At 35.7% G+C, this 26,778-nt stretch overlaps 1 protein-coding gene across 1 annotated transcript; it reads left to right on the forward strand.

Annotated features, from left to right (window-relative positions):
• The first annotated feature begins 815 nt into the window (after nt 1-815).
• hibadha (3-hydroxyisobutyrate dehydrogenase a) lies at nt 816-26,722 on the forward strand. Its single transcript, XM_048202257.1, has 8 exons — nt 816-973; nt 1,673-1,833; nt 1,967-2,076; nt 3,755-3,876; nt 15,504-15,637; nt 19,696-19,772; nt 24,176-24,332; nt 25,770-26,722. The coding sequence occupies exons 1-8, from the start codon at nt 904-906 to the stop codon at nt 25,926-25,928; spliced, it is 990 nt and encodes a 329-aa protein (XP_048058214.1). The 5' UTR covers nt 816-903; the 3' UTR covers nt 25,929-26,722.
• Nucleotides 26,723-26,778: the final 56 nt, after the last annotated feature.

The following is a 26,778-nucleotide window of genomic DNA, read 5'->3' on the forward strand; positions in this document are numbered from 1 at the left end:
AAAACATTTATGAGGAAAATGCCAAGCGTTACCCAAGACGTTTTAGAATATAGAATGGTCATTGTATGCAGGAAACTTTTGATAATTTAATATGTTAAGTGTGATTTTATATTAGGTAGTTAAAACTTCCTAGACAAGCAGTTCGGCTGTGTACATATATCAAAGTAGTTGTTTAGTATATATAAAGAATATCTGTGTAGGCATATATCAAAAGTGAGGGTGATAAGCAAGTATTGATCAAAGCACGAATCTAAGGCACTGAAATAATGCCTAACTAATGATAATGGAATCAAAATCCACAGGAAAATGGAACACTAATATTGGGACTCCTGCATTTAAATAACCTTTCCACATCTTATGAAAAATGAATTTTCATGACTTTCTTGATTACTGGATAAAATATATTAAATCATTTATAAATATTAACCTCACAAACAACATTTTCTAGTGTTGATATATTTTAGAGTTGAGCATAAAACATTACTAAAGAAATGTACAGGTTTTTAAAGGGAGCCCTGAATATTTAAGGATATTTAATTTTGTTTTATTTATTTATTGTACAATTTGTCAAATCAAATATTCATGTATTTGTAATAGGCAGTATCGAGATTAGCACCATCTGTCACTCTTAGATTTGGAAATGTGCTAAATATGATTGTTCTCCTTTAAGTGCAAGGACAACACGATCAAAAGTTCACTAAACGTCTAGCCATTCTTAATCTTATAAGAAGTATCAAAGAATTCAAAGAAATCACAGCAGGAACTCGGGGAGAAGCTGCCTGATATCTCGCTAACAAATCCTTATCAGTGATTGGAGGAATAGTGCTGTCAATCATAGAGACCGCCCCCTGAGTTCCTGACTCGTTCACTGTCAATGAGGTACTGAGGTCAAGAGAAATAAGCATGGCCGCTTTGTTTAGAGGGTGTCGGAATTTTTATAAAAGAAGCAATAAACATGTGGAGCTCTCATTCGGTATGTTCTTTCTGCATTAATTTTTAATTGACAGTCCAAAGTGATTAAAGCACCGCTAATGTTATTGCAAGGAGCGGTTTGGAAATTTACATTTTGCATATGATTTGTTTGTCAGTCTGCAAAATATGTGAACATATTTTAAATATATTTGGACATTTATGTCAAAATATATGAACAGACATTGTACACAAATAAGCAAGTCAATGTTTGCTTTTTAAGCTTCAGAAATGTAAGTTGTGCAACGTAGCTTAAGAATTAAGTGTTATAAATTGTCTTATGAAATTAAAGACACTTGTCACCCACTAAATTCAGATAATGGACTTAAGCTTTTTTTGTCACCTCATTTAGTCAGTTTATACATAATAAATATGTTTTTTTTTTTAGTTTTCCTCCAAACATCTGGATCTGTAAGGTTTTGAAGGTCTTTAAAATATATTGATATTGATGGTTAAATGAATTGCATATCTTGCAAAGACTTCTTTAATGGTGCTCAATGTGATATTCCATGAATTTGATTGATATACTGACATGAGGTTACATTGATTTTTAGAGGATTGCTCTCACGTAATTACTGATTTATAGACCTATGTTAAAAACATCTTCTTTTGTCTTTGTTGGTGCAATCTTTGACTATTATAGCTTTCAGTTTAAGTAGAAAAGATATTTTTTTTAGATTTCTGTCTGTTTGTGGCTTTTCAGTGTCCTGTAGGTCAATGGCCTCCAAGACCCCAGTGGGTTTTATTGGACTGGGTAACATGGGAACACCTATGGCTAGAAACTTACTGAAGCATGGATATCCTGTCATTGCTACTGATGTCTTCCCAGAGTCTTGCAAAGAGCTTCAGGATTCAGGAGCGCAGGTATAAGTGTCTGTTTCTCACACAATGCACTCAAAAGAAATAAATCACCATTATCCCATTGTTTGCTTTATGTCTGGACTGTACAGAACAGTGTATGAGCCTATAGAAATAATTGTCCTGATTTTCCTCTCAGATCCTGGATTCCCCCGCTGAAGTGGCTGATAAAGCTGACCGCATCATCACCATGCTACCATCCAGCCCCAATGTCATTGAGGTTTACACAGGTCCCAATGGCATCCTTAAGTATGTCTTCTCAGAATAAACTGTCAGTAGTGTTTTCTCTTAAATCCATACTTACTTACTTTTAACAGATTGAAGAAAGTGCTGAATTCCTACATTACCAAAATTAATTTTAGTTGTATATAGGAATCTGCACAGTACTTGTCTGGATCATTTATAATGTTTAAGATTAGTCCAAGAATAACGAGTTTCCACTGACGGTATGATTAGTACAAGTCTAGGCTTAATTTAGTAGCTAATTCTTTTAAATTTACTTTAAATCTGGGAAAATCTGGTCTGTCTGGTCTCAATGGAGAATATGTGCTTGGAGCGGAGGCATGCAAAATACAGTACTAAAGTAACATTATATGTTACAGTATTGGAGTAATCGTTTATAGATGTTTAAAGTAGTAGTTAATATTTGCATTTTTTAATGGCTGATAGCTAATATAATGCTGGTACCGTTCAAAAGTTTGGGGTCTATACAGTTTTTTTATATATTTACTTTTATATAGCAAGCATGCTGACATTTATAATGTTAAAACATTTCTATTTGAAATAAATGCTATTCTTTTGAACCTTAATTCTTTTCATCAAAGAACCCTAAAAATGTATTGCAAGTATCATTCCATGTAAATATTAAGCAGCACAACTGTTTTCAACATTGATAATAATAAGAAATGTTTCTTTAGCAGCAAATCAGCATATTAGAATGATTTCTGAAGGATCATGTGATGCAGAAGACTAAAGTAATGATGCTGAAATCACAGGAAAAAATTACATTTTATACTGTTAATGTAAAAACAGTTATTTTAAATTGTAATAACATTTCATAATATTACTGTTTTTACCATATGTTTGATCAAATAAATGCAGCCTTGATGAGCATAAAAATTAAAAAAACATTAAAAATCTTACTGAAAGCAAATGAGATGAGTTCATTTTGCACAATATTTATTCAAAATATTTGTTTATTATATATTGACAAGTAAATGTTTAGCTCTGACATTAGTTGGAATGCCCTCTCAGACACAGTTACTGGCCAGTGAAAAATATCAAAATAGCCAAATATCATCTGATAAATCAGCCTGACTGGTATATTGGGCACCACTTGTGGTTAAACACACATGGGTTTGATACAAAAAGACTGGGCGAAGAACTGGTGAAGAATCTGCATGGGGTTTGTGAGTTGATAATCGACTTATAATTATTTAAATCATAATAAAAATAAAACCCTTACTAGGAAAAAATAATTTTTTGTCATGTTACCATTAACCAGCACTAGAGAACCGTGAATATGTGAATGTTTTATTAAATTATTGAAATATAAACATAAAATCTCGGGGGTATTTCAAGTAACTATTTTTGGTAAGAGCGGTTCAGATGACCAAAAAGTTAGGGAATCCCTACCATAGGACAAACAACCATTTGTTTAGACTTTTTGACAACTTTTATGGCACGATTAATGATCAGAACAAGTTAAATTGTTCAGTTAATAGATTAGTTTCTGATTTCTGGGTTCCTAAAAACATCCATCCATCCATCCATCCATCCATCCATCCATCCATCCATCCATCCACCCAAAAATATAGGCCATGGTAAAATGTCTAAATTGGATTGCACAACACTGCTTAAATATTCCTAAACTTCTTGTCTTTCCAATGATATTTAGCCTTCTTTTTCTTGATTTTGTCCTCTTCAGGAAAGTAAAAAAAGGCACCCTGCTCATTGACTCCAGCACCATTGACCCAGAAGTGTCAAAGGAGATGGCTGTTGCTGCTGAGAAGATGGGTGCAGTGTTCATGGATGCTCCGGTGTCAGGAGGTATGACCAACCTAAAAACAACCACTTATTACCATCAACGTAATATTTTCTTTGATTTTGTTTGACAAGATCACATTGTTTAGATTTCTTGGAAGTGCTCACTGTGGAGATGCGATTACAGTGTTACGTGTTGTTTAATGATTGAACTGTGTTCTTCGGATTTATTGTAGTCAGTAGGTTCACAGATCTGCTGAATGTGTCTAGGTTTGTCTGTTCAATGGTGTCATTTTGGATATTTTTGTTACTCATTTTGATTTCCTGTACCTGTAGATGCTTGTTTCTATGGATAATGCTCTACTCTCAGATCAGTTAGCAACACTGAAGTTGAACTGCAGTTGAATTGTAATTTAAAAGAAATAAATAAATAAATTTATAAGGTCATTTATAAGGTCATTTTAGTCACTTAGCGCGAGGACAAATGCGCACGCACTTTGTAAGTGGAACAAAACTATATCCAATCAGAAAGTGAGTTGACGGAAGACGGAAGTCTCCACGACTTCATCCAAACTTTTTTCCACGATTTTTCTTTAAAAAGCAGTCCAAACAATTTTATTGTCATTTCGTCTTGCCATGTGTGTTTACTCTAAAGTCAAGTTTGACCACAAGAGATTTTGCGAGACAGTCGGGACTCTGGTTGATTGTGAATGGAATCTGTTAGCGTGTGGTGTGCTGTCACATCATGGCACTCCACACACACTAGAAGCAAAACTGTTAAATCTTTTTTTTATTTTTTATTTGTGGACTCTTACATTTGAAAATCTGATAAGTTTTTAAAAATCTTTTAGTGCGAGCCAGCCTTTAGTGTCAGTGTAGCTAAATCAATTTCTGTGGAGTTAATTGAAGAAACCTACAGTTTTCCAGAAACACAAGCACACTCCCGTTATATTATGCAGATTCTCTGGGAAGGCTCTGTGACAGGGCCTTTAATGGCCTGAGCCGTTATGGAGGACAGCGCTGTCAGTAGATTTCACTTTGATGGAGCCGTAATGTTGGCTCTCCCAGTGCCAGGTCCTTTCATGTAGATAAAAGGCCATAAAGAGCTGAGAAACTGCCCTGGACAAGCACATGTTTAAGATGCACAACTTGTGTGAGTGGGGAAACTCCTCAGGCATTAAAGGTTTGCTGGATGTATGTTTACTGATTGGCGTCTGTAGTGCAGACAAGATTTTAAAGAGCCTGTGTGTGGACTAGGCTATAAAAAAGTGAATGGGTGTATGTGTCCAGGCCCTTGGACTACTAGACTGTGATCTAATCCTTCCCTAACATCTTAGCGCTGATGATTTGCCATTTTCCTCAGACTATATCCTTCTTTCCTTTTGGATGGAAGCCAAATGAAGGGGTCAGAGACTTTTTTTTTTTTTTGCAAAATAAAACAATCATCATGATGCAAAACAATTCACCCAAAGAGAAAAATTTTGTCAATATTTACTCAGCTTTTTGTCGTTATTTTTTAAAGAATATCCTAGTCACTCTTTTCAATATAATAAGTGAATAAATTCAAGAAAGCTCAAAAAAGTTAGTCTGTACATCCTCTTTTTGTGTCCCACAGAAATTCATACAAATGAACTGTCTCTTTTTTTTGCCCGTTCATTTGGCAAAAAAGCCAAAGTCTTGTCAAAAGCATTTTATAGAGCACATTAAAAGTGCTATCAGATCAAAAATACAACACTAAAAATAGTATGAAGCACTCAGTATTCAATAAATCTAAACATAGTACACATAAACAATAGATTATGACCTGAACTTTAAGTGAGAATGAATACGTATCAGTAGTGCGGGACAACAAATAGTTTTTTATGGCCCGATCAACCTCCACACTTTTATCAGGTCTATGGGGAATATTTATCAGACCACATTAGAAAACACAGCTGCACTAGTACTTATAAACAGAGTGTCCAGAAGGTGGCACTCCAGCCATCATGACGCCATTGTGCCCGTTCACAGCAATCTCCCATCGCCTGTCCTCTCACATAAGGTCTCTGTTGTGGAAAGTAGAATTTGCATGCGTGTGTGAGATCATGTTGTATTTTTTAAAGCTGATTTTCTTTTGATATAATTTTATACTGTTGGTTTTGTGTTCCTCTCTCTGTGCGTCACTAAGGTTTGGCACATCAGACTATGTTTCTCAAATAATACACCCATAAAATGACGAACGAACTCTGTCTCTTTTTCTTTTTCTCTCTCTTTGTCCTCTTTTGCGTAGATTTGTCATAAACTCAAAGGCACAAACCTCACTGTCTGCTGTTGCAGAATTGGACCCACAACAAACCCCCGGCTAACGTCACACGTGAAACGTGGGGTGTGTGGCCATTGCCGTGTCTAACAAGTGCTTGGCTAGTTAACAGTAATTACCCACATTCCTCGGTTTTTGCTGAGATTGCGGCCACACTGTTGCTCACTCTCACTATGAAGCTCACGTGGGAAAACTTCGACTCTCTGTGCGAGAGAGCATTTGTATCACAGTTTTGTGTGTGGTCGGACTGGGTTAAATCTGTTTATTTTGCATTTTGTAGGGCAGTGTTTGTGCATTGCTCCCACGGTGTCTTAACCTCAAGTCAGTGTGGCATAATTTACTAACGTACGTAACTCATAATGTATATTTGTCTAATGTGGTCACTAATGGTGCCATATTCTCGTTTAACAGTTAAACTCCCCTTTGTTTTCCTTGTCTCAAATTTAGGCCTTTACTGAACGTGTGAAATGATCTTCTTTTCTTCTCTCCTCTCATTTATTATCACTGATCTAACAGCCTGCATGCATGAGCTGTCTCGATGGAACAGCCTTCACCCATCAGGCCCATATGTAGATCAGGGCTAATAAAGGAGAAAATGACAATCTCGGGCTTTCAGATGGTCCTTTCAAAATGCATTACAAGTTTATGTGTTGTTTATGTGTGTCAAGTGCCTCATGTGACCAAACAGACTTGAAAAGACTATTTACATATGTTTTTTTTATTAAATCAGTACTTTAGTCAGACCAGTTTTTACTGTTAACTGTTTTCATCATTTTCATCAGTTTTCTAAAATTTTCATATGTAGTAAAATGAGTAAATAAATAAAAATTACAAATAATAAAAGATGTTATGTTAAAAATTCTAAATAATAAAGCTGTTATTCAGACAAACTGATGATGATATTTAGTGACATAAAGTCCCTATTATTTTTATTATTGTTATAATAAGTTAAAAGAATTATAATATTAATAATAAGTGAAAAGAAAAAAGAGGAAAAAGAATATATATATATATATATATATATATATATATATATATATATATATATATATATATATATATATATAAAATTTATATAATATTTGAACTTATTATTAATTTTATTATTATTATTATAATTATAACAATAATAATAATAATAGGGACTGCCAAAAATGTAATTGATTTTTGAATTAATTGTTATGTAATGAACTGGCAAACTACTAAAAAATAGATTTTTTAAAAATATTTTTAAAAATAATTTCCAGAATTGTCAATGCTTTTTCTTGAAAGATAATGTTTTTTATATATATATATATATATACTAAATTATTTTTTAAAAAAAAGTTATAATTGAATCTTAGAACCATTATTATACAAGTATATTATTTATGCATGTGTTGCAGCATATGTAGCACATCTTCTTTTTTATTTCTATTTTTAAATATGTGTGAATCCGATAAGAGTTTTCATGTTTCATAGCATTCGGTGTTAATGGAGTCGGTTATGCTGTTAGCTGATAGTATTAATATTACTCACTCATAACGGTAGCTTCGCTATCCTGATGGGACAGCAGATGCCCCTTCACAATAAAAAAAAATCTGATTTTTAGATTGACCAGAACCAAGATCACTGCTGAGGTGGGACCCCAGATATGTCCTAATGTAGATCAGCTTTCCCCGTGCCGTTTTTGTGCACCGTGAGTGCACTCATTAATATCTCTGCCCTCTGTTGGCCAGAGCAGAAGGGGGAGGAAGAGACTGGCTGATAGATAGGTGAGTGACAGAGGAATTAGCATAACAAGATCCTCGCTGGGAAGGCCAGGGACTGTGAGACGTATGTGAAGGGGGTGGTCGTTGTCTGTCCTGAACTCCAGATGGAAACAGACCCATAGCAGCTGTCTAACCGGGACTTTTATAGCTCTGTGTGTGTTTGTGTTATATTGTTGAGTCTGATTGAGCCAGAAAGAATGGTCAGATAATACAATATCAAGTGATTTTAAAACTTTAAGTCTTTTAATGTCTGTATATTTTGATAGCTACATGAAGAAGTGAATTAAAAGCTGTCTGTCATTTTCTGGTGTCATCTGGTATGCACTTATGCCCCCTGTCGAGGAACTGTCATTCAAAACCCCCCTCTCCCACTTTAAACAGTCACTATGGATCACAGAAGTGTGTGTGTGTGTGTGTGTAAAAGATGAGTGTTATTAAGCAGCTTTTAAGTCCTCAATTATAGATATTTTTAAAATGCTGATGATGGTACTATTAGAGGAGCATGTGTGAAGGGCCGCTAATCAGCATCCTTAGCCGATACACTGATAGGTCCTGGCCTGGGAGAGCATTGATTCCAGATCATTCTTCACTTGTTGTCCACACTCTAAGGGACCAAGCGGTCGCGTGCAGAGGATGTGGGTGACGATGACGGTGATTAAAGTCCTGCTTATCTGAATGATAAAGATAATCCAATAGCTAACTCTGTATGTGCAAGACTCTCTTGTGACCGTGTGAACGTTTACGTTTTTGTGTGGTGGCTTGTAAACTCTTTTGCCTCTGTGATCCTGTCAGTACGCCACATAAGGGCTGCTGGCATAGAAACTATTAATCCATGTGAAGTTCTTGTGTGTGTTTTTTATATACAAAAGAAGTGTATTAAGTTTTCTTGGTGCTTTAATTTGTCTGAGAAAATATCTCCTCTTGGTTGTAATTATAAGGTTTAGCCACATGAAGCTAGTAAATATGTTTGTTCCTGTTACGCTAGTAGTGTTCCCACTGCATCAAAAACCAAAAAATGCAAAAAAGTTTCTTGCGTGTATGACTTTCTTTCTTTCTTCTGTGAAACACAACAGAAAATCAAGTCAAGTCAATTTTATTTGTACAGAAATTCAGGATGTTAATGTTTATAATATCTTAACTTCATGCCTTATAGTCATGTTCAGCAGATTAGAGCTGGACAGTAATATTAAAAAGTGAGCAAGCTGTTGAGATATTCAATGCGGTATGTATCATCCTGTGAGTAACTGTATGTATGGTGAAAAATTGAACATACTTAAATATTGAACTTTATATACAGAGCTAGGCAATAATATTTTGCCACCCAAAAAAAAAAATTAGGATGTTAAGATTTGATTGATATATAGTATATATCTCTTTACGTTAGTGTTCCATGTGCAGCAAGCGATTTGGCAGAAGTCCTGCATTCGAAATAAACTAATCACCAATTGGTAAAGTCATCGCATCACTCCAACTGCCGTTAGAAGCTCCAGATGCTGTAGAAACAGACAGTGTCCTGTGACGTGCACTGTGGACTAAACATGCGCATTGACTTGTTCAGCCTGTAAAATAAGCTTTTTTAACGCTTTGAGCAAAAGAAACAACATTTATGGGATAGTTTGTGTTAGACTTTGTTTCTGATTTGATATATGTTGCTTAAATGTGAGTTTGGCAAGCAGTTTTTGAGATTTCAAGATTTCCCCATTTAAATAGATCAGTCTTGGATGGCTGAAATAGCTACCTGGAGGTGTTTCAAATAAGGCCACTTAGTGAACAGTACTTTCCTTGAAAGGGACTTTGTTTTAACGGAGTATCTGTTTACTCTAAGTGCAAATAGCGTCCCTTGTTGGCAAACGCTATTTACACTAGCTCCGCCCACCAGTGTCTGGTTGGACCACTCAAGTTTTAAAAAAGACGCATGGAACGTCTTCAGTGGTGCAGCAGTAGAGAGTATGGCTCGCAGACCTGGCTTTTAACACGATCGAAGCAGGTTCAAATCCGCCTTTTTCCGAGCTAGCATTTATTTTCGATAAAAATGAAATAATGTTCTAAAAGTGGAAATAAACTGCAAACGAGTGTCTGTCTAATAATATTAAGTGTTTATTGAATATGGTTAGGGGAAGGTGTAGGCAGGGTTTTTATTCTCCCAATAAGGCAGCATCCATTTAAATCTGCTGTAGGGAGTTTTTAGAAAACCTTGACTTATCCTGAAAATTTGAACAAGCACAACTCACAGGTCACTCCCCCTTGCTCTATGCTGCGCTACAGCCCTCCCTCCACAGCTCCTCCCCCATCACAATGGAGCCTGCCGTGAACGCGCAGGTTAGTAAGGCGGATAAACAGTTATGGCATATTCACTAGTACAGACGAAACATCATCAATATGATTTACATTGACTCTGGCCTGCCCATACTTTGACTACAAACTTGGTCCTCAAAACATTACGTATTTTGCAATACATGTAATGTAACTATATGACGTTGCACTATTTCTATAAGTAATAAATAGTTAGTATGATAATATAACGGTAACTAACGTTACAGTATGCAAGTAATTATTCTATCGATATGTAATGCTAAATAAGGTTTGCTAGTACATTATTTCAGCAACATGACAAGCCAGTGAATTAGTAGGTTTCAGTAGTTGCTTTGCACAGCACGTGACATTTTATCTGTATGTTATGCGGCTAGAGTTTTGACACCGAGTCAGTCAATGGGCTCCGACGAGGAATTCACACCCACAGCGCCTTCGAGGAGTCAACGGGCGGGGAGAAGAGGAAGCATCAGGCAGGGGACGGGCAGGCCTGTTTTGTTATCTTAGTTGTGTAGTTCTTAAAAAATTAAACAAATCAAGCAGGGATACTTACTTGTCAAGCAGAAATGTGGCTGACTCTGCATCGGTTTTTAATCCTTTCAGGACACGTAGCTCCCTCCACCTCGGAAAAGCCGCTCCGATATTTACCCTCGTTTTATTCTTTCTTTTTGGCTTTTTTATCATCGTCATCTGTCTTTTTCCGTTTACCCGTCTTTATTTTATGAGCAGGTGCCACTCGAGGAATTGGCAGTTTGGATTGTTTGTCCGGCATAAGCAAAGCTGCAGCACACCGGTAATCTTGAATTTGAACGCCTGTATGCGCTGGCGCTGTGCATGAGAGGGGTGAGATCAGCGCGCACGCGAGCTTGATTGACACTGCTAAGACACTCCTCCTGGCTCTGATTGGTTGTTTCTTACTGGGAGCGGTGTATTCCTGCAAATGGCAATAGGACCACTGGGAGGAGCCAGAGGAGCTTGATTTTTTTTCACAGATTATCTGTCTCATATTCTACTGTCAGGACATAATGACAGGTTTAACAAATATGTAAAAAATACATTTTTACAAAAGTTACCTACTGCAGCTTTAATAATTTTAAAAAATATAATCATTTATACTCTATGATATTATTGCATCCTGTTCATGTACAAAAATACTGAGGTGCAAGTAGTATCTGCCAATATAAAGTATAGATAACGTCTAATTACTTTTTACTCTTATTGCAAAGAACTGACACTTTTACATGGTGTAAACAGAATGTATCGCTATTTTCACCTAGTGTAAATAGCATATCACTAAGAATATGCTGCTATTGTCACTAAGTGTAAATAGCATCTGTCGCTAAGAAAATGCTATTTTCACTTAATGTAAATGGCTTCTATCGCTAAGAAAATATGCTATTTTCACTGTGTAAATAGCATCTATCGATATTTGCAATTAGTGCAAATAGCTGCTGCATTGTATTAAATGGTTAGTTCACCCAAAAATTCTGTCATCATTTACTCAACCTCATGTTGTTCCAAACCCGTAAGATTTTCGTTCATCTTCAGAACACAAATAAAGATATTTTTAATAAAATCTGAGAGATATCTGACCCTTCACTGACAGTCTACGCAATTACCACTTTGACGCTTCAAAAAGTTCATAAAGAAGTTGTAAAAGTAATCCATATAAATTGAGCGGTTTACAGTACAAATTTTCTGAAGAGACACAATCACTTTATATGATGAACGGATTGAATTTACGCTTTTATTCAGTTATGGTATATGGAAGCTCAAGCATGTTTGCTTGATATCAAAGAACCAATGAGGTTCATTCTCATGTTTTACACAGCATTTTTGAGCTTCCACAAGAACCAATAAGGCTTGTTCTTGCCTGTAAAGCCAGTATGGTTGAGCTTCTGTTTATGTTCGCTGATCAATGTTTATATGTTAATAAAAGCCTAAATTCAATCTGTTCATCATAGAAAGCGATCGTGTCTCTTCAGAAAATTTGGACTAAACCTCTCAATTCATATGGATTAGTTTTACGATCTTTATTAACTTTTTGAAGCATCAAAGTGGTTGTTGCGTAGATTGTCAATGGAGGGACAGATATCTATCAGATTTCATTAAAAATATCTTCATTTGTGTTCTGAAGATAAATGAAAGTCTTACGGGTTTAGAACGACATGAGGGTGAGTGATGATATATAATATATTCAATATAATTATTATATTGTAATATATAATCACAAAATGATACTGAGATATATAATGACAACATTTTGGGCCGAATTGTGCAGCCTTACAAACAAGCACAGCAAACCTGAAGTTTTTAGTGGATTTTTAATCACAATCCCAATTTTTATTATTTTTCCCAAACCCATTGTGTCAGGACCTCATTGGCTTTCATTATATGGACAAAAACAGCTGAAACATTCTTCAAAATATCTTCTTTTGTGTTCCACACAAGAAAGTCATATAATTTTAGAACAACATGAGGGAGAGTAAAATACTTTTTACTTATCAATTTTTTACTAAATTGGAAAATTTAAACTGGCTTATCAAAACTCCACAGTTTGAGGAGTTTAAGTGGCATGAGGACTGTTTGCATTTATAGGCCTGATTATCCAATATGGACAAATATAGCTTTGATCGTAAAACTGAATGAATCATTGACATCCTCTGATATAGCGTCTATTTTATCGAGGTTTGCCTAATGTTTTTACAGCAGTGTTTCTGGTATTGGAAACACAATAAGAACGGTTCCTAGAATGTTCTCTTGAGATCTCTTTAATGCCCTGCCAGCGCAGTCGTTTAGTGAGACAATCACTTTCGAATCCCTATTGTCTGTTTGCGATCAATGCTGGTCTTTTTACAGTCAAAAAGAAAAAGTTATTGATCAGCTCAGGAGGCTAGCTGATAGATCGGAAAAAAAGGACAAGTGTGTTTGTTTATGTATGTCTGGTGGGGTGGGCTGGAAAAAGAAATGATTTCGTAATTTAGAGTCTTTATTACTTTCAGCAGTTTGTTGAAAGATGACAAGAGGTTGCATGGGGTTTTTATTTGCACACAATAAAGGCTCTGAGATCTACAGTTTCATTGAGGTAGTTCAACGTCTCGCTCTGCCTGGGAAAAGAGGCTCATATCCACAAATGTAGTTTAATGTAACTGTGCCACTAATGAAATGTTTTGGTGATTTAAAAAGTACTTAAAGCATTAAGTGGCCTTTTTTGAACATTTAAGATGCTGAAAAGAGAGTTTGTGGTACCTAACACCACAAACAACTGCGTAAGTCTCCGTCAGTGTTCGCGTTCATGTGGTTTTTTTTTTTTTGTGTGTGTGTTTTTTTTTTTCATTATTTATTTGCTGTTGTAGACTTAGTCTTTTAAAGTCTAATGTAGATTTGACTTAATACTTGTTTGAGTATTTTGGCTAACTGCTACTAATAAGAAATACCAAGTCAGTCAGTTTGACACATTTGACCATTTTAAGCATTTATTTTCAACAGTTTATTTTGCAATGTAAAGCTAATTATGCTTCATTTTTCAAAGCTAATTCAGCTCCCTCTTTTTAAATGGCTGGATAAATACACAAATGCAATAAAAATGTCATCAAAATAAATATAGATTTTTATTGACATTGTACTATGTTGCTTAATGTCTCAATATGAAACTAACATTGTCTGAGACAAATGCATAGTTTCAATTACATAGTTTAGAGGAAATTATACAAAAATAATTGACAGCAAAATGCTGCAGTTGACCAATCAGAATCAAGTATTTCAAAGAGCCACGTAATAAACTACAATACGTTTCTCCTTTAGTGTGATGTTTGTATTTTTGTACTCTGTCTGCATTTGCATATTGTTTTCGCATTGACTTTTCATGTATTATCATTAGCATTGTAAATATGCTAATGTAATGTCTTTATTTTATATGATAAACCAGTTTAATTTCAATAATGTGCAAATGTTTAAAGGTAAAACTGCATATTAATGCTTGTTTATAGATTTTAACAAAGTACACAAGTGCCCACACATTTACTCTTTGAGATGCTATGTAGCATAAGGGAAATGACAGACACGCTGAGCTAATGAGAGAATTATTGATGACGGATAAGTACGGCAAAAATCAATACAGGGCAAGTCATAAAGTCTCTCTTTTCCTTTCTCTCTCACTCTCTTTCTTTATCTCCATTTCACTCTATATATCTGGCATCAGCTCTTTTCTCTTGGTCTTTAATAATTAACTTCAACATTATTAGCTTCTCAGTATAAACAGCCTATTCATTAGTGTTGACACACACACAACCAGACCACTCATCTCAAAGCACTGCATGCTTTTTTCCCAGATCACGTTGTATCCAGTGTTTGATATAAATTAGAATGAATTGGATTATTTTGTGTGTGTATTTATGTGGGTATTTAGGGATTTTAGTGCAGCAGATGAGGTTGTAGTGTTAAAAAAAAGGCCAATTTTATTGCTTTAATTGCATTCTAATCGGGCAAATCCCTGGACACATATATCTATGTCAGCAGCATTAAAAGCACCCCTCCCATGTAGAACATGGCACGCTTTAACGTGATTGGCCACGCTTGGTCTTCTTAAGGCGTGGCGCTTAATTGAACATGATAAAGTGTAAAGTTAATTACCCCTTAGAGCTGTCACTCATACCCCAGGGGGCGTGTTCACTTAGGGGGAGGAGTGTCGCTTTAGGCACAGCTGTCATACGCAAGTGTATGTGTTTGTGGGGAGGAGGACAATGGGTCCTTGTCCTCAGAGAGTTGTGAAGGATGATTTGGACAATCGGCTTTTAAAGGCAAACACTCAAATGTTGTCCCGCTGGTGCCAGACAGCTTATTAATACCCTCCTCTGCCCCAAAACACACACACACACACACACACACACACACACACACACACAATGTTGACTGAATCCTGACCTGCTTAAGTTAAATTAGCAGGTTACATTTGATTTTGATATTTATTTATTTATTTATTTATTTATTTATTTATTTTTTAATGCTCCCAAGTTATATAATAAGTGTACAAAGTAAATGATGATTACATCATTAAAAAAAATCTTTGGACTTCTTTTGTTGTTGTTGTTTTTGTTTTTCTATTTTTGTAGCATGTTGATGTGTGCCATGATTTTCTTAGAAGTACTTTAGAGTACCATGTAAATACCATTTTATATGAATAGGGTATTTATTTATTTATTATTTTATTGTTTATTTTTTTTTATTTTAGTACCTTGACAAAACCATCGTGGAGTCATCATTATAATGGTACCATTTCATTGTGAGCATTCATTTTGTAATGATTTTCAAAAGCATGACCGTGTTCTGTCCAGGTGTTGGTGCAGCTAGTCTGGCTAAACTCACCTTCATGGTGGGCGGAGTCGAGGAGGAATATAATGCTGCCCAGGAGCTTCTCACCTGTATGGGAGCAAAAGTAGTGTACTGTGGCCAAGTGGGAAGTGGACAGGTAAATATACGCAAACATCAATGCCCTTTAGCCTGTAATCAATTAATGTAGATCAGATAATGTAGTACAGTGAGGGTGACATCAACTGTACTTGAAAGATTACCATGGTATAACCATGGTACATGTCAAAAAAACAACAACAGCAAAAAAAAAAAAAAAAAAAAAAAAAAAACATTTTCTTGCTATCTTCTGAACTGCCAAAGACAGTTTGTTTTCTGCCAAACGGCATTAAAGGTTGGGTAGCAGCCAAAGCAGAGTTTGCAAAGCGTCACAAAACTTTACAATAATAGTGAATATAAACAAGTTAGAGCTCTGACTTATAGGCTACCACCTGACTGCTGTAGATTCATTTCGGCGTTGATAGTGTCAAACCGAAATGATTGCGATGATTGGACAAACATTTTTTGGTTCTGAGACTTCCACAGAAGATATGTGACCCGTCACGGAAACCAGGGACACAAGTCGGCAGCACAACTCTCGAGCAAAATGAAAAAGAAGCATTTTTTTTCAAAATTGGTGATTTTCGTTTTTTTTGCAGAATCTGTTAGTTGAGATCATGAAGAAGCCTTTCCGTGTTTGAGATAGCAGTATTGGTATATTTAAAAGCGTACATTTTGAGGTTGAAATCGGCTTGTTTTTCGGAGATTCTAGCACGCAGTAGGGGCGTGTCATGTCTGTGTGTATTTCCATACTGGGAAGCGTGGCTACTTATTATGCAGCGCTCTGGCCGGCTCTAGCTGATATCAAAAATCAATGAAGAACCGTGGTCGTTACACCGAAAATGTTTTGAAGTACTTCTTCGACAAGCCGGATGCTTATGAACAAGCGCTCACTGATTCTGAAGACGATCTGAGCGACGATGAAAGCGGCATAATAAGACATTACCTCTCTGGAGTCGGGTAACGCGCCAGCGCATTTTGCAGGATTTTTTTCACATTGCAGCAAAACAGACTTAAAATACTCCGTCATTTTTTGTCATAGAGACATAAGTAATATATCAATTGAAACTATAGAATGTCTTCTTTTATTTGTATACACTCAGAGTAAAAACAAAATGTTGTGCTTTTTGAAAAATAAAGAAAACTAACATGATGCGTGATCTCTCATCTCCCTCTGAACGAAGTCCAGTCTGATAGTTCTCAGAAAATGAACTGTAACTTAGTGAATACTAATCATAAAAAAATTATACTTATGTCTGAAAAAACGTTGAAATGTCAAGTTTTAAAACGTGTAAGTCAAATCGAAAACAAACCTTCTGTGTTTATGTAATCTGTATGAAAAGAGAGCCATGTCAGAAGTATGTGATTCAGCTCATTATCCGCTAATGCGCCCACGCCCACGGAGGGAGCGCTATTCAGACGCAAATTCTGAGGCAATACATGCATTCATCGTCTCAATCGTGTATTTATTGTCTTGAAAAGTGTTTTGAATAGCCATAGTTAGCGATCTCTGGCCTCTGTTAGTCCAGTTATTTCCTGGATTGCCTATTCTTCTTTAACAGGCTTCTCAGGTGAGAAAAATTCATTTCATGATTATAGTGACCAAAATGATCATGGTTATCACAGAATCCTGTTCAAAAAGTCAATTCACCAAGTTTTATGTGGAAAACCAGCAAATAACAAATAAAATTAGCATCAATATGTACTTTTTCTTTACATAAACATTAAAATAATAACATTAAAAATGATGGGCAGATTTTAAAGGAGTGTCTTGCAACATGTTATCTACAATGCACAAGTTCAAATAGAGTTTTGACAAAAAAATTCACATATTTCAGCCTCTAAATAATTTTTATAAAAGTCAAAAAAGATAAATTACTGACATTTACAATGCACATTAACCTTTATTATTAATAGTATGAGGTCCATGCAGCTTTACAGGGGGTATGGCTTATCTAAATGAGATGTAAATGAGCCCTATTGTCACTCCCAGCAGGTGAGAACAGGTGAGAACTGCAACTTTAGAGGCGTTTTTCTCCCTATAGAGCTTTCTTGAGTGCCTACCTTCAAATGGCCACAACTTCTCCAAATATTATCAGATTTCCATGTGTCACACATCATTGGAAAGCTTGGAGACTACACTTTCAGAATCTGTGTAACTTTCAGAATCAGAATAACTCAAAATGCCCCAGAACCGACTTGTGTCCCTACTTTCCGTGACTGGTCACATATATGTACATTGCCTACCCTACCTTTAATACTTACTGTTGTCTATTAATGGGATGAATTATCTCCCAAGAGATCCATATCATATTCTGTATTTTTTATGTCCATTTTTACTTCCCTTTGCAACTAGATAATGAAACAATCAGTTAAGATTAAAGGGTTAGTTCATGCAAAAATTAAAATCCTGTCATTAATTACTCACCCTCATGTCGTTTCACACCCGTAAGATCTTTGTTCATCTTCGGAACACAAATTAAGATATTCGAGAGGTAGATGACTCGTCCATAGACAGCAATATAATCAACACTTTCAAGGTCCAGAAAGGTACTAAAGACATCGTTAAAACAGTCGATGTGACCGCAGTGGTTCAACCTTAATTTTATGAAGCAACGAGAATGCTTTTTGTGCGCAAAAACAAAACAAAAATAACAACTGTATTCAACAATATCTTCCATGTTTTTATCCTGACACGGGTGGCGCAGTAAGCACAGTGAAGGCTTCCGTGTTTATATCCAAATGCCGACTCAGTATTGGCCAAAACTGCACACGTGAGCAGCACAACGCATGCGTGTGATGCTGATGCAGGGGCTGGCCAATAATGCGTCACCATTCTGATGTAGAACCTGGAAGCACTGAACGTAAACAACGTATAGGGAATGACACCGAAGAGGAGATATCGTTGAATAAAGTAGTTATTTTTGTTTTGTTTTTCTCGTTGCTTTGAACCACTGCAGTCACGCCGACTGTTTTAACGATGTCTTCAGTACCTTTCTGGACCTTGAAAGTGTTAATGATATTGCTGTCTATGGAGGAGTCATATACCTCTCGGATTTCATCAAACATATTTTAATTTGTGTTCTGAAGATGAATGAAGGTCTTACAGGTGTGGAATGACATGAGAGTGAGTAATAAATGACAGCATCTACTGTATCCTGTGTCAAGTTTATGTACATCCATTAGCAGTGTTGGGGGTAATGCATTACAAGTAAACACAAGTTAGTTACGTAATCACTAATCAGATTACTTTTTCAAGTAACTGGTAAAGTTACTTAAATAAATAATTAACACGAGTTTGTTTTCACATTTATTGACTGACACCTCTCCTGTCCCCATGTTGAGAGAAATCGGGAGTAAGGTACAGAGGCGTTGTGTGCGCTGTGTAAATATGATGGCTATTGTAGTTCTAGACTAAATGTGAGTTTAGTCTAGAACTACATTTACTCATCTCACTTGTACAAAAACAGATTCACTATTCCTCAAAATGAATAAAAACAGTGAAATGCAATAATTAAATGTTAAATAATACAAATTTACTTTTATGCATTTAATCTCAGTTTATTAACCAATGTATTTACTATACAGCTGTAAATATCCATTTCCTTCAGCCTAAGGCTTATTTAAACAAGCAAACAAACAAGCAAGCCCAGTCCAGGTGAGGAAAAAGTAACGTAAAACTAACTTAAGACATTTCTTTCCATTAACTTAGTATTGTAATTAGTTACTTTTTTAGGGAGTAATGCAATATTGTAATGCATTACTTTTAAAAGTAACTTTCCTAAACACTGCCCATTAGGAGTGTTAGACAATGCAAATGGTTTGTGTTGATTTTTGTTATGTCAAAGTTGTTGCAGCTTTGTTTCAGTAAATGATCATTTTAAAGTTCTGAACATTACAGTATGCATTCATAGTATCTTGATATGATATTATAATTATAGTTTAATAAATGCAATAAAAAAAACTATGTGGAGATGCATAGTATTAGACTCACCATGTGTTAATTGGTGCATAACAAATTTCTAATGCAATGTCAATAAAAGACCAAAGGTTACTACAAAGCCTTTAAAATAAATGACTTCTGTGGCTGAACTGATGTTTTGCAATTTTCTCTTTCAGGCAGCAAAAATCTGCAACAACATGCTGTTAGCAATTGGCATGATTGGTACAGCAGAGACCATGAACCTCGGAATTAGGTGAAGATGTTTGTGTGTGTGTGTGTGTGTGTGTGTGTGTGTGTGTGTGTGTGTGTGTGTGTGTGTGTGTGTGTGTGTGTGTGTGTGTGTGTGTGAGTGTGTGAGAGAGAATGAGGGTGCTGTCTAGCTCAAAAAAAAAATAAGAAAAAAGTTTTAAAAGTAGTTCATATGTAGTAGTTCTCTGCTCTATTTGTAAGCTGCTTTAAACTGCCACACGATAGCTTTGTATAAGAAACAGAATGAAATTTAAAGGGGTCATGCCAAGACTCCTTTATTTAAATAAGGTACCTTTTACCGTGATGTTCACTTATAATGTTAGTAACGTTTTTATGCACATTTACGCAAAAAAGGAATATTTTCTTTTTTTTATTTTGACCCTCTGTCTGAATTGCTCAATTTTAGTGCTGCGGCTTCTTTAAGGCCATCCGCTCTCAAATCTCATTTGCTTTCATTTAAATTCGGTTTGCCACGTTTGACAACATTGATGACAGACACCATTGTCTGTTGTAACAGATCGCCATGCATGTTGTTTTAAGCTTAAAGAGTTTATTCTCAGTTTATTGCATTTAAAATACATTCTGTAACAATGTGTAGGCAATATCTTTCTTTTTATTAGTACTGACTAGTGCAGAACATGATTTTTTTTTTTTTTTTTTAAATGTATTATAGTAAGAAGAGGGTAAAATGATATCAGCTATATACAGCTCAATAGGTTGGACTCAACAGATTCACTTGTATATGAGATATCTAGTCATATTCACTTGAGTGCAGTCTTAAAATCTAGCACACACCAAGTGATGTTATCCCTCTTCTTAGGGATATCAGGAGGGTATAGGCATCTGCACACTCATATGCACTTATGCAGACTCATTTAGATGCCTTGGGTTCCTGGCTGTCATAAATCTCCCATGCTGCACTGCAGCCTGTCTTCTCATGCAGCAAACTGCACATAGAGAATGTAAAGATGATGAATGTTTGACTGAGATATTATGATTTTGTTTTTCCACCGGAAAGCAAAGGGATGCACAGGAGGAATAATTAATCTCTCACTATTGAAGATTAATATTTTTTCACCTTTCATGTAGTATCTTTTATTCTTTCTGTTTTTACCTTAATTTTACAATACTAAAATTACAATACTACAATTTGCGTAAAAAAAAAAATATATATTTCATTTGTTAATAGAAATACAGCTGTTCATTGTTAGTTCAAGTTAGCTAATAATAAATAACATTTTAAAAATACAACTTTTGATTTCAATAATGTCTTAGTAAATGTTGAAATTAACATTACTAAGATTAATAAATGCTTTAGAAGTATTTTTCATTGTTAGTTCATGTTAACTTAATCTAGTTAACAACTAACTAATGTTAACACATGGAACCTTATTGTAAAATATTACCCAATTGGGTCAATAATTGAAAAGTGTTTACTGCAATTAGTTTAATATTAAAATCAGATTATGTCAGAATCCCCCCCAAAACATGTGATTTGCCTCTAATGCTTTAAAAGAGTAATGGGACACCAAATTGTACCCTCTTTGTAGAAAAAAGGCCTTTTACTTAATTTTTTTTTTCTCCCCAACGAGCGCTGGGTGTCTCTAGTCATGCGTGATGTTTCGTTTGGAAAAGAAGTGTCCCCAAATGACCGTTATCTCCCCTCTCGCTCGTTCTCTCTCCATCTATCTTCACTTATGCATGCATATGCTGCTGTCTATACTTTAAGAACAGTAGCTACGATGGAGAACGAGCCCTATTTTTAATGACGCCACATACACACTGAATTGAGAGGCTTTGAAAGTTCATCCACTACACAAACGCCCTCACACACACACAGCCTGTGTACAGATGTTTAAAAAGATAATTGACATTTGGTAATAAACTCGTTTGTTGCCTCTTAAAGACATTAATAAAATTGTGGCCTGTGTGTGTTTGCTTATAAGACTATGTGTTTATAATCTTGAGAGCATCAGGGTTTGATGAAGATGAAATGAGAACAAGAAGCATAGTGTATAAACATAAGTCTTTAACAAAATGTGGCCCCTTTCTAATGCAGTGATCAAACATCAAACGCCTCTAGTTTATTTCCTCTTTTCCATATTCTTAAACTGTAATTTACTCATCCTGTTTAACCAGGCTCTCACATCTGTTTTCCTTTCCCTCGCTGCCATGGTATTAACCTGTACACACTTCACACTCATCTGCCGTTTCATCTGCCAAATTTTCACAAGTGTCTTTTGAAAGTGTCTTTCATGTAAATTAGATGTGTAAATGGTTTGGATAATATCCATAGGAGCAGAATGAGTGCTATACAATGTGACGTTTAGCATTTTAACCGTGAAGGCGCTTCCCCTTCACGCACACACACTCGTTTCTCGTGCAGAGAGAGTGATTTGTGTTGTAGCAGAGAAGCCAGGTTGCAGTTGAGGCGGTAACCTTTTCAGTCACTGACCCAGAACGTACGTGTGTGTGAGCGTGTGTGTGTATGAGTGTGAGTTGGGGGAAGGAGGGGGACGATGTTGAACATATGTCACCGGTTGTCCCCAAGAGACTGAGAGACACAGACATAAAGGGAAAGAGAGAGAGAACAGGAGATTGATACGAGGTCAGTCAGTTGGCTGTTTACAGACATTAAAACCCCCAAAAACAACTGTCAAATGACAACATAGCTCACAAGAACACTCACGTTATTGAGATTAAAATTTCCAAAACAGTCTGTAAAAACAGACAGTGTGGGATGGACGGACAGAATAATAGAAAGGGGAAAGAAATAGACTTTTTATGTACAGCTGTGTGTCCTTGTATCTTAATTATTGCATAGACTTATAAAAGCCTTGGTGCGTGTGAGTGTGTATATGAAGGCGCGGCCCCCTGAATGAGAGACAGGTGGAGTTACTGTATAACTGCCCTTAAACACTCATCATAGTTTAATAGACATAAGAAAGCTAAAAAGCGCACTTTACTGTCTCACCACCGCTGCCGCTCCGGCGTGAGTGTGCACGCACACGCGTGTGTGTCGAGTTGCTCTTGATGTGGTCATATTTATGTTCTTGTTAAAGCAAGAGACGGCAGCTCTTTGCCCAGTTACACATCATCCGCAGATTTCCCTCTTTTTTCCCTCTTCTCTTCATCATCCTTTTCTTTCAAAATGGCTTTTTGTCAACTGCCACCCATTTTTTGTCTCAGTAAACAGTCTGCGGGTTGACAGGTTTGGGTCAATATTGTGATACTACTTTTTTCTATCTATTACTTTATTGAAAAATACACGAAAAGTTAGTTGCATGTACTATTGTAGTTTTACTGTGTTAAAATGTATTTTTATTATTTTGTGGGGTATAAAGTCGAAAATGGCACTGTGAGACAACTGTCCTCATTGTTCCTTTCATGATGAAGAAAATTTGACAAAATATTTTGATTATTTCTTATAAAATAAAATATTTTTAACATTTTAAAATGTATTAACTGCTTATTATTATTATTATTATTATTATTTGAATAATACTTAGAACTTACTTAGAAAACTTCTGTTATTATCAGATAATTTGACCTTTTCGTCACAAGCCAAGGTTAGTTCATGTTGAGTGACTCCCCAAAAACTGTGTGTGTGTGTTTTATATTATTTATTTTGTATAAAATTCAAATATTCAAAAAAGTGTTTCATAATATATTCATAATATTCTAAGTGATATTTAATTGTTGGCTTTAACATAATATTTATAATGTATGTAATATTTGTATAATATTTGTGATTAGATCAAAACTATATTTTAAATGGTTTAAAAGTTAAAAAATAAAACAACGTGAATACAAAGAGAGTATGAATATATCTAAGAACTTGGCACATGTATTTTTCCTCAATCTTCCAGCTTTTTTCTTAATATCATAGAGACTTGAGGGGGAACTCTTTTGACATAGCCAGTAAACAAGCACCTAACAATGCCCTAGGAACCACATACTAAGCCCTGGCAACCACACACTTATCATGATGACAACCCCGCTTTATTTAGAAAATGTCACACATAGTTGTGTTTGCTGTCTGTCTGTTTCTTTCCTTATTATACAATGTTATTTAGGTGCACAATCATCTGTAAAGCAGCAAGGCCCATTTCACTCAGATCTACTTTAAATGCAGGACTGAAATCACCCCGGTTACTCTTATAGGGGGACAGATTGGTGGGGGTGAGTTAATAAGACAGCTGCTTGTGTCAGAGTTTTATTACCCCTGCATTTGTGTGGGGGACAACAAGCGAGAGAGTGGAAAATGATGAACTGCAGGTCCTGTTAAATATCAATACTGTATTATCCAGGCCCACATTCCACTTAAGGATGATCTGGTCCTGAGCCTAAAGGTCAGTAGTCTGTCTGATCCCTGTCCTTTGACCTTTCTCTCTCTCTTTCGATCAGACTGGGTTTGGATCCAAAGCTGCTGGCGAAGATTCTGAACATGAGCTCAGGGCGATGTTGGTCCAGTGACACATATAACCCTGTCCCAGGTGTCATGGAAGGAGTGCCATCTGCAAACAACTACCAGGGAGGCTTTGGCACGACATTAATGGCTAAAGTAAGTGGAAGCTTTTTTTTTTTTTTTTTTATATGTATACATATACATATATACATATATACATATACATACACAAATTGCATTGCTGGGGAAAAAAAACACAGATAAGTTGCAGTTATATAAATCCCATTTTAAAATACCAGTAAATGAAACAAAACATTTACAAAACAATATAAACTATAATTTACAAAACAATATAAACTATAAAATGAAATGTATTTAATTTTCCATCAATACATAACATATACTTTACATTTAACAAAATTCAGAACAGAATGAAAAATACAAGTATAAAACATAAATAGACCACAGCTAAAACTACTAGCCTAACTAATATAAATTTAAAACATCATTAAAGACAAGTAACAGTACTTTTCAGATAGTGACATTGAATAAAAAAAACAAGTGTAAAATAACACTAGATAGTCTTTACTGTATGAATTAAACATAGATTAATCCTTATTAAAGTTACAAAAGTTAAAGGTGCTAAAGAGGATCTTTTTGTCGACTGAGAAACCAAACACTGTTAGTGAGTTTTTGAAATGAGCTCATGTGTTGATGTTTTTAAGGCCCTACCTCGTGCACAGATGATGTATATTAATATTATTACTTTCAGTGCACCTAATAAATAGTCTTTTATCAGTTAGTAAAGACAGTTTCAAGTAATATTGCAAAAATGTATAAAACAAAACATCCTCTTTAGCACCTTTAAGTCATGAGCAGTGAGAGATTTCTTTTTTTCTTTGTCCTTTTTTGTTTGATTGAAATTAAATCAGACAGTAGGAGAAATATTAGGCTGCTGTCACTTTAAGACCTGGTGCATGGGTCCAGTATACTGATACTGTACACATGCTTTGTCTTTCTCAACTGTTTACGTTCATTCAAGCCATAACCGACCATGTTTACTAGAATGCTCGCCGAGACGGGCATTTTTTGACAATTTTTATGTGAATACGTTCAAGTGCAAGAAGACATGAGACAGAGCTCATTTCAGTATTTGCACGCTGTCTGAGATGCTGCTTTGGATGTGTGCACGCACACTAAACTTCCCGCATAGCCCGTGAGTAACGAATTGAGTTCCCTTTTGCGTCTTCTTGCACTTGAATATTTAAATTGGCAAGGCTTACAGTTTCGTGATGATGTAGTGCTGGCCCATTAACTGTCCCGAGCGTTGTTCATGTTTGTTCACGTTCATGTTCTCACAATATTGCATTGTTGCAATTTTTAAAAATGTTACCGGCCAACTGGCGATTGACACCATTTCATATACCAGCCAACACTGATTTTTACTCACATTTGGCGCTTAGCAAGTATTAATTTTAGGCCCTATATATATATATGTGTATACATCTAGTGTGTGTGTATATAATATATGTATATGTATATGTATAATTTTTTTTTTTTTTACAAACGAAAATAACAATGTTATGTTCACAGGATCTTGGTTTTGCTCAGAACGCTGCAACCAGTACCCGGACCCCAGTTCCTCTTGGTTCTTTGGCACACCAGATCTTCCGCGCCATGTGTGCTGGTGGCTATTCTAACAAAGACTTTTCCTCCGTCTTCCAGTTCTTACGAGAGGAGGGGGTACAGTAGGTCTGTGTAATCTGGTTCAAGTGGATGTGACCCAGACTCTGTGTGGGTTAAAATGGACATTATGATAAGCCAGTTATGTATTGATATGCATGTGTCTCTGTTTTGAAAGGAATGTTGTATGTTGAAGCTAATGAGTGTGGCATTGAGAGTCTGATTACTCTGTTAGGTTGTAGCCTGATGTTGACATTTGAAACTTTGCAGAACCATTTGTAACTAGTTCTTTATGACCGGTTCAAACTGTTACACAAATACCTAAGCTTGCTTACATCACACATTTACCTTGCATTTGTTTACAATCATTTGTTTTCATTTCATTGTACTTCGACCCAGCCAAAATTGATTTAGGTCCTGATCAGAAGCTGCTAAAATGCTTAAGGATCCGACATACCTCATCCATGCCAGTTTTGCTTAAACTGAATCTAAACTGTGAAAAATGTTACAGAAAAGTACACATTACAACTGACCTCTGTTTTACACAAATAGTTTATATATTTACATCTCTATATTATTTTTGCCTGACCATCATTTCTCTCATTTCTTTTCCACTAAACAAAAGGCTTTAAGCCACCCTGGTGTGTATGTGTGTGTATATATATATGTTTATATATATCTGTAAAGGTGCTGTATTGAGAATGAGCGTTAATTCTCTCTGATTTATAGAGGTCCTGTTGAGACTCGCACTAAGAAGAGACATATGCCATCTGTGCTAGGCACATACACTCGCCCATGTCCTCTATGCAAAAATGTTCTTCTTCATATTTTGTCCTCAATAAAGAAGCTAATTGAGTTATTAACTGCCATCTCTTTAAGATGAAGGTTATTATATCTGCATCATCAGACAGATTTTCAA

This window comes from Megalobrama amblycephala, linkage group LG9 (genome assembly GCF_018812025.1).
Source record: "Megalobrama amblycephala isolate DHTTF-2021 linkage group LG9, ASM1881202v1, whole genome shotgun sequence".
NCBI lineage: Eukaryota > Metazoa > Chordata > Actinopteri > Cypriniformes > Xenocyprididae > Megalobrama > Megalobrama amblycephala.